Here is an 8,704-nt window from a genome sequence, read left to right as displayed (position 1 = left end):
AAAAATCCAACTGTCATGACTGAAAATCCCTGTGCCAAGTTTGACAATTGTTGACAGTTGTTTATTTTCGCAGCTAAATATAGGTTAAGTAATTTTTTAAACAAAAATGAAGTCGTATGCCTTTTAGTACAATGTTATGTGAGTGCTTTAATGAATAAACTGGAAAAATAACTGCAAAAATGCTTAAAATCCGCGCCCTAAACCGGGAGTCTTCCTCCGATGAAGATGTCCCGGTTATAAGAAGAGAAGCTCAAGAAGAAATTGCTCTGGAACTCTACAACAAAGCTTTGCGCTTACTCTCCCTTGATAATCTAGCAGAAGCGGAAGAAATTCTATTGAGTTTAATAAATGAAAATATCCCTCAGTTAGAGAACAATGGGGGGCTGCCTTCGTCAATGTCAACACTGAAATATTCGTGTTTTGTTAATATAGGCAATGTATACATGAAAAAAGAGAATATAGACAATGCTCTTGATAACTACTTGAACGTAATTTGTATGAATGGTGCTATTTTGCATTTTAAAAGAAAATTTTAGGCTTCAGAATTAGATGGGACTGATGTTACTTTATGGCATAAAATTGGAAAATTAGCGATTAAACAGAATCGATTTCGCCAAGCTGCTTATGCTTTTTCTAAGGTTTGTGAAAGATAAAGAAAAAAATTGCATTTAAAAATATTTTGTAGGGATTGGAATGTAGTGAAACTCATTGGCCTTGTTTAGATCAACTCATTTCTTTATTGTATGCAATGAAGGATACTATTGGCTGCCTTGTATACATAGGGAGAGCCTTATCTTTAGATCCTGATTATTTGAAAGGCTTAGTTTTAAGGCGCCAAATTTATAAGGATAATCCTGCAACACTGCCATATTACCAGAAATACAATCTGGATCAGTAAGTCTAATTCTACTGTATAAACAGTACTTATATCATATTTTAGTATATTTGAGCCACCCCTTGATGTGAACTTAGATGAAGAAGATGAGAAAATGATTCTTGATAAACAGCAGATCCTTTGCGATCAAATAACAGAAGTAGAAAAGTCTTTAGGGCCTAAGCCCTTACAGATTATACCTTTACCTAAAGCCCTTGACGACTACACTTGGATGTCTTTAGGGAAAGTTGTAATAGATCTACATCAGTACATTACAGACAACAATATGGTAAGCTCTTCCTAAGATAATCTCTTTCATTTAAAATATATTTAGAGTCATTTTACTATCGTGGACATTACTAAATGTATGAGCCAAAACAATGAAGTTGTTATGGAAGAACCACCCAAAGACGAAATAGAACCAGAAAAAGTAGTTGAAGAAGTTGTCCCTGAAAAACCAGAGCCAGACGTAGAAGAAGAGAAAGAAAAAATGGAAGTTGAACCAGTTGGAATCATTGAAACTGCAGAAAGAAGACCATCTCAAAATAGCGAGACAAACAATGAGGGACAAGAGAACACGCCAATTCAAACAGATAATGATGAGGATCAGCCAATGGAACAAGATGGGGATGACCAGGACGAAACCGCCGATAACAAAACTGATAAAAATCGGTCCTTGAATAAAAGCTCAAACAATAAGCGCAAGCGAGATTTACTGTCCGATTTACAAATCTGGGGCTGGCATAGCAAACGGAAGTCCGCGAAAAAAGGGAAATCTGATAGAGATTACACAGTTGAAGACGCTTTAAATCGAATTATACCAAAAAATTTGCTGTAAGAACAGATCTCAAAGTTATAATATTAATATGACTTTAATTTTACAGAAAAAACAAAGTTAGTGAAGATAAGTATAATCATTTTGAGGATTCGATGAATACTATTGATATTTACAATATGTATCTTGCTGAACAACCCGTTAATATTTTGTCGCCAATTCACTCTCCAAATGATGACAAAACGTAAGTGAATTAATTTTTACCGCAATTTTAAAAGCGTTTAAAATTTATTTGAACCAATCTGAATAGGTAGCGGCAAATTTTCATTTGTAAATTCTGTGATTTCAGAGAGCTTTATTTTGGAACCGAGCGGGAAAAAGAAGACATTCAAAATCTCTGGATGAAGCCGCGTCAACACTGTGATGCTGTGGTTTTAATCCGAGATTTTGTTATTTCTTTGTCGCAATTGTGGCACGTCGCGTGGCCCAAAGAACTCGTGCAAATTTATGTTGATGCGTATACGATGTATAGGGAGCATTTTGATCATCCTGCGTACTTCTCTGGAGAGACTCCGTTTTCAGAATTGAGAGAAGACGCCTTAGCTACATTGCTTTTTGGAGAACTGTTAAATTTTAGTAGTCCAAAGTAAGTTCAATTTTCGGAATTCTGTTTTCTATCTTAGTGTTCTAAGATCTGAAGAAAGAACCATTCATGTGACGTCTCTGGGATTCTTACAATTTATAAGTGGTTGGGAAGACGACTGGCAGGCAGATTTTCCTTCTTTCTTTTTGAGAGTTTACTGGTTGCGAGCACACATATTTCGAAAGGAAGGCAATAATGACTTGGCCATTAGAGCTCTGGAACTGGTACGTACTAAAATGTGATATTGTATCTAAAATGTTTATCTAGATCCAAGAGATAATATTAGAAGAGGAGAAGAAAAAGGCAGAACCATTTTGCCTGAACTTAAAAAACTGTTTCAAGTGCGGTGTGCTCAATTCAGAAGTCGTATCAAAAATTCTGAAGCATTTGGATATGTAAGAAATTGATTACTGCCTTGTTTATAGTCACTAAATAAATTTCATTGACAGGATAACTTCATTGAATTGTATCGAGACGTTGTATAACAACGAAAAGTACAGCGACGTGGCAAATATTTTAAAACTTACATTTAACAACTCGGGGAATCACCCAACCAGCGGTAAAATGGGCAGACCAGCCCAACTGGCCATGTTGATGCATTCTTTGTGGTTCACTGATTTAACTGACTGTTTTGTGTGGACTGAAGAATGCTTGTTTGAGGTGTTACCTCATTATTTGAAGCCGGGGCGAGACGCTGATAAGTGGGAAAAAATGGTAGAAAAATGTTTGGCTTTTTTTCAGGCTATTGTTAAAAAGGAAACTGTCGGAGTTGGTGAGTTTATAATACATTTCATATTTCTTTTTTTTTTTCATTAATAAATTCGCTTAATTTTTACAGTGGATGTTTTGTCTGAGGACACGCGAGGTCGTTTGGTTGAAACGTTGTCAAAAATAATTTGTAAGCAACTCAATGCAGAAAGTGTGGCTCGCATTCCCTTAGGATGCATCACACCTTGGATTTTATTGCATTATATTTTAGTCAGGTGACTATAATCGAGTTTTCAGTTAAAATCAGACCTACAATTTTTAAAATTATAGAGAGGAACATCGCCAACAAGCCAGCAAACGCGTCAGCCACGTGAAAACCGATAAAAAAGACATCAATTATGACACTCAAGAAAGCCAAAACGAAGAAGTTCCTCCATCCGTCGCTATTCTGTTCTCAGCACATGAATTTTTAGGTGAAAATCTGTAATTTTTGTTCATTCAATTTTACTCGTGTTGACAGGTCCGAAAGGCTGGTGTTTAACCGGAAACGGAGAACTCCTCCACTTCATTTTAGACACAATTTTAGACCGCTTAGATACTCCCATCTTTGAGCCACTTCGGGAAAAAATTGACATTCACATTGAGCAGTCACTCTTCTGCTTGTATCAACATCCTAGTAAAAAGAACAAAGTTTCTCGTCATCTTGCGGATCATAATGTCGATCCTCTTCCGTTAACGTGGGAACGAGCATTCCAGTTGTATGATTTTTACGGTCCCGACTGTCTCCCCGAGTTCAATTCGTACAAAAACGCGTCAATTTCTTCAGATTTAGAACAGTTGCTGCAAAGGATCATCGCTCTAGTCCCCGCTTCTATGGATCCTCAACCTTACATGTCCAAACTGACGGAATTTATTCAAGGAAAATCCACAGATTTGCCCGAACCCATACAGTTTTCGAATAAAGTTCGCGCCATTTATTACCTCATCGGTGATTATTACTTCAAACAAAGAGAATTCACTCGATGTATAAAATACTTCATGATGGATTTATGTATTAACCCGAATCGTGTCGACTCTTGGGCATGTGTGGGTCTAAGTTACTTAAGTCAACTGGAAAACAAGCTCAACTATTGCAAAAAACTGAAAAACGAGATGGAATTCCTCGACAAAGCAAAATGTTCGCAGGTTTGTTTTCAAAAAGCTTTGGACATAGAAAAGGATCATATTATGCTGTGGATCGAATTTGGGTCGTTTGAGTACATGGTGCATTCATTTTGCTCCAGAATTATGAAGGCGGAGTCTGATACTCTGAGCATGGAAAGGTTGGTAATTAGAAGTTTTAAGACAACACCTACTTCCGGTCTTTTCAAGGTTTGAATATCTCGAAAACCAGAAAAATAATTACCTAGAAAGTTCCGGTCGCAGTTTTGAAAAAGCGATACAGTTATATCAGCCAGATGAAGTCGAAGCGGATGAAAGGTGGCTACAATATTACATTCTGGGAAAAGTAGCAGAGAAGAAGCAACAAGAGCCGCAAGAATATTTGAAGTACTACATTACGGTAAGTAGTAATTGTTAATTACCGAGGTGTCATTAATTAACTGTAGGCGAGTAAACTTCTTCACGAAAACAACGCTATGTATCCCGATAAAATCAACTACCACAATCCCCAACACTTGTCAGTAGAAGCCCTAGAGCTGCATTACCGAATTCACGCGTCAATTCTGAAGTACTTGGAGCTACACGAAGGGAAAGACATACCAAATTCGGTAGGAAATCTCTTCAAGGAACATCTAGAGAAATCATTTTTCCCCAAGAAAACGCCGGTAAAGCCGATCACTCCTGCGGTACCGTCTGTTCCTAAAGATACCAAAACCCCTGAACTGATTGAAAAAAACAAAAATGAGGAAATAATGAAAGACGTCAAGCAATGTTTGGAAGATGTTCTAAAGAAACTTGAATCTAACGTAAAAGAGGAACCGAAAGATAAAAAAAGTGCCAACACAGGAGACGTGATAATGATTTCAGACTCAGACGATGAAACAGCAGAGGGAACTAAGAGAACCGAAGTGTCGGAGAAACCTGCAGGTCAGGATGTCCAAGATCTTCTTGATAAAATGATGGAAGAAACTATGAAGAAGACTGAGGAACAAGAACCCGATTCCGATACAAGTCTGACTAGTAAAAATGTAATGGAAGTAAAAGTCGAAGAAGCAAAGACTGAAAATGTTAAATCTGATGAGAAGACGCATAAAACAAAAAGCGGAAGCGAAACGGAAACCGATATTAGGGTACTAAATTTCTTTAATTCTCCATCAATGTAATGTTTTTAATTAATTTTAGACTTCGGTGGACGAGTCTAGTAGCTCTCCGAGTTCTTCGAGTAGTACATCAAGTTCTTCTGATTCGGACAGTGACGACGACAGCAGTTCTTCGTCCACCTCGTCGTCGTCCGAAGTGACTAATGGAAATATGTCTAATGGAGAGATCGCAGCTTTGATTGACCGTTGCATCATGGGTTTAGAGCAATGTGTTATTCGGCTTCCACAAAATTATAAAGCCTTGTACAGACTTGCACACTTATATTTTAATTACAAGACCAAGAAAGATCTGATTAGGTGCAAACAGTTGTTACTCGGAGAATATTCTTGTAAAGGAGGATTTGTCATCACTGGATTGTTCTCTGACAGGAAGGCTCAGAACTTCTTCAATGTTTGTTTTAGTGCAACTTCTGACAACTCTTTTATTATATGATACTTGCAGGGAATTTGGAGAATACCATCGAGTGAAATTGACAGACCTGGTTCACTGTCCGCGCATATGAGCCGTTGTATTACACTTCTCCTACAAGTACTGCGTGCGACGAATGATAATAAATTGTTATTAGATTTATCAATGCAGTTTAGAAAAACTCCAGACCCGGACAAGTACGAATTTTTCTCTTCACATATTCAAACATTGATTTTTATTTTTAGAATTTACATCAAAGACTCGGAGCGTTTACAGTTTGCCGATCAATCGATGATGATGTGTGTACAAAGTCTGCGAGCTCAAATCCAAAATATTCCAAATATGAGTGACATCGCCGTTCAAAGGCTTCTGCAAGATATCTTCAGGTCATATCAAAGTGTTCAAAAACACGAATCTTGTAAAGAATCCACGTTTGCGTCTATGCTAACAGAGGTCTACAAGAAACTGAAAAAAGGAAAAATCCCCGAGAATGCCAACGTCTTGGACCTGGCCACGAAATTCTGCCAACAGAATCGTTTAGTTGAAAAACAGAAACGCCAAATCCAGAATCAAGCGGCGCTCCTCAGGGGCCCTGGAATTCCAAATGTTTGTATACTTCCTGTAACTTTTACTGTGATTATTTGTGTTTTTGTAGCCTCCTGTGTTACCAGCTCCTTCAACAGTCACTCCTTCTGCGCAACCGCCGCTTAAGAGACCTGGAATGGGGAGACCTCGAGGTCGTCCTCCATTGCCGAAACTTCCGGGACAATCTCGACAGCCACGTGGTCGAAGTCCGAATATTTCCACCAGTCGGTATTCTTGGCAGAATTCTTTGATGGAACAAAACGCGACGTATAACTACCTCAAACATTATCAAGAGGAGTTGATTAAACAGTACAGTCAAAGTCTGAGTTTTTCTCAACTCACTCAGTTGAGTCAGTATTTCACTCAGACACACTTCGCCAAAGCCTTAGCACACAATCAATTAAATAATCAGTTTATGGCGGGACAAAACCCGCTCGCAAGTTCTAGTTTACTCAAACAGATGAATCTAAATCAGTTGATGAGTTCGCAGTTGGGAGAAACTAGTAAAAGTGGTTCTTACAAAAAGGCCGAGAAAGTTTCCACTCCAAATTTATCGATGGAGTCATTGAAAGCCTTTGCGGGTTTAGAGCAACCGGCAAAGCCCTCCAGTTATGTGAAAAAAAGTCAGACTGTTACTTCAGCGTCACAGGGCGCGACTTGTACTAAAGTTAAACCGACGGTCCCTTCAAGTATGTATAATGTTAATTTGCCACATGCACTGTCTTCACAACAAGCACCTATGAATTTGGGGAGTAAATCTAAAGCATATCCTTCTAAAACAGAAACAATCACACATTCGGTTACGTCAATGAGTCAGGTTCCGACGACTTGTAAAACGAAATCGATCTTCACTACGAGCGTAACGAAATCGGTCTTCACTACGAGCGCTTTCAAGAGCACGTACACCACAGGACCAACTTATGGAGCAGCTGATGTTATGAAAGTATCCAAGGGCGCTGGTGGATCTACCAAGACAACGTCAAGTTCACAGATATTTAAAGTGAGTAAGATATGATCGTGGTGCAGTACTAAATCTAATATATTAAAGGAACCCATGATCTCCAAAGCCCACACTAGTGTTCACCATAAAGTCATGGATAAAGCTGCGAATCTCCTTATGAAGGAACGGCCAAACATTTCTATAACACCGGTAATGCAGGGCTCGATGCCTTTGATGACCACCGCTTCTTTTATGGTACCCACTCAATCAATTTCTCACGGTAAAACACTACAAGAAAAATTGGCCGATAAACAGAAGCAACATTCTACTAAGCAACTAGGCCGGAATATTGAAGCAGAGATTATTACCACACCTATAAAAGCAGCTTCTGTTAAAAAAGGTTTAAATATCCCCAGTATACCGGCGTCGTTAAGTGTGTCCAAAGCAACACCGTATAAATTTCCGATGGACTCTGGTATTTCCATAAGTCAGGTAATTTCACTTTTTAATTATAACAGTTTCATCATCATTCGCGTTTTTCTGTTGAGTCATTTCGTCAGTTTAAATTTTCATCACCTTTTTAACCCCTAGAATACGGCAAACCCGTCAGAACAACCGAACATTTGGCAACCAGCATTAGATTGTTGAGTAAGTCGAAATTATGGTGTTTATGTACGAAGGAAAGTATTTTTTATGCGTTCAATTTCAATTATTTACTGTAGAAGTTAGTATTTTTTTTGTTAATCGTTATGAACAATGGCAATATTATCCCATCTCAAAACTAAAAGGTACAATTTTTTGTGTATTTGTATAGTTCATCAGTTGATTAAATTACGCATGACAGAAAACTAATTTTTTATTTTGTTAAATGTAGGTATTTAAAAACTTCCTTTCATTATTATCGATGCATCGTAATACCAATTTATAGTCATGGATATTTGCCATTGGTATTTAGAGTTAGATGTGTATTGTAGAGGTTTTAACAAAAAAAATACACAGATTTATGAGTCAATGGAACTCGGTGTTCAGTTTAGTGTAAAATCATACTCGGTGTAAATTTTTGTTCCTTTACCTTTGCATGATTATTGATTACATTATCGTATTTTATGTTCATACATCAACGAATTGCTTGGCATTAAACCGTCACGTGCATCTTCTGCTAATATTATTATTTTCAAGATCCCAGTCACCCAACCATTCAAAAGTATGGAGGCCATCAACTTACAACACAGGAAAGACCCCCATAAAGCCCCCAAACCCATTTCAGAAGTCACCTTGCCTCCAAATTTCCCAATTTCTTTAAGTGTAACAAAAAAACCAGAACGGAAGTCTTCATCCGATGACGACGTAATCTTAATCGAATGATAGTTTTTGTAAATTTGTAAACAGTTTCGCTATTTATGTGTAAGAGTATTACGTGTATCTTTATAATAAAAATTTGATAAAAAA

At 37.7% G+C, this 8,704-nt stretch overlaps 1 protein-coding gene across 3 annotated transcripts; it reads left to right on the top strand.

Annotated features, from left to right (window-relative positions):
• Positions 1-21: 21 nt before the first annotated feature.
• On the top strand, positions 22-8,698 carry LOC148179254 (calcineurin-binding protein cabin-1-like). Of its 3 annotated transcripts, none has more exons than XM_088029272.1 (22): positions 22-488; positions 537-638; positions 686-894; positions 941-1,163; positions 1,209-1,708; positions 1,759-1,893; positions 1,999-2,295; positions 2,342-2,516; positions 2,560-2,687; positions 2,742-3,064; positions 3,131-3,275; positions 3,331-3,473; positions 3,521-4,322; positions 4,372-4,561; positions 4,608-5,291; positions 5,344-5,712; positions 5,764-5,927; positions 5,976-6,336; positions 6,386-7,004; positions 7,098-7,315; positions 7,364-7,747; positions 8,435-8,698. In XM_088029272.1, exons 1-22 carry the CDS (start codon positions 180-182, stop codon positions 8,618-8,620), a joined length of 6,666 nt encoding a protein of 2,221 aa, XP_087885398.1. In that variant the 5' UTR covers positions 22-179; the 3' UTR covers positions 8,621-8,698. The 3 variants fall into 3 exon arrangements, with proteins under 3 accessions (XP_087885398.1, XP_087885399.1, XP_087885397.1); XM_088029273.1 differs by adding an exon at positions 7,847-7,903 and having other exon boundaries at positions 6,386-7,315; positions 8,435-8,526; XM_088029271.1 differs by having other exon boundaries at positions 6,386-7,315.
• Positions 8,699-8,704: the final 6 nt, after the last annotated feature.

Source organism: Gnatocerus cornutus, chromosome 2 (genome assembly GCF_029298725.1).
Source record: "Gnatocerus cornutus isolate USDA-ARS CGAHR chromosome 2, icGnaCorn1.1, whole genome shotgun sequence".
Taxonomy (NCBI): Eukaryota; Metazoa; Arthropoda; class Insecta; order Coleoptera; family Tenebrionidae; genus Gnatocerus; species Gnatocerus cornutus.
Note: the sequence above shows the minus strand (reverse complement) of the source record. Positions and strands in the feature narration are given on the sequence as shown.

Coding starts and splice junctions, on each gene's coding strand:
- LOC148179254 (XM_088029271.1), top strand. CDS start 180: ATGCTTAAAATCCGCGCCCTAAACCGGGAGTCTTCCTCCGATGAAGAT. Junction 489..536: donor CTCTTGATAACTACTTGAAC/GTAATTTGTATG, acceptor AGAAAATTTTAG/GCTTCAGAATTAGATGGGAC. Junction 5,928..5,975: donor AAAACTCCAGACCCGGACAA/GTACGAATTTTT, acceptor TTTTATTTTTAG/AATTTACATCAAAGACTCGG.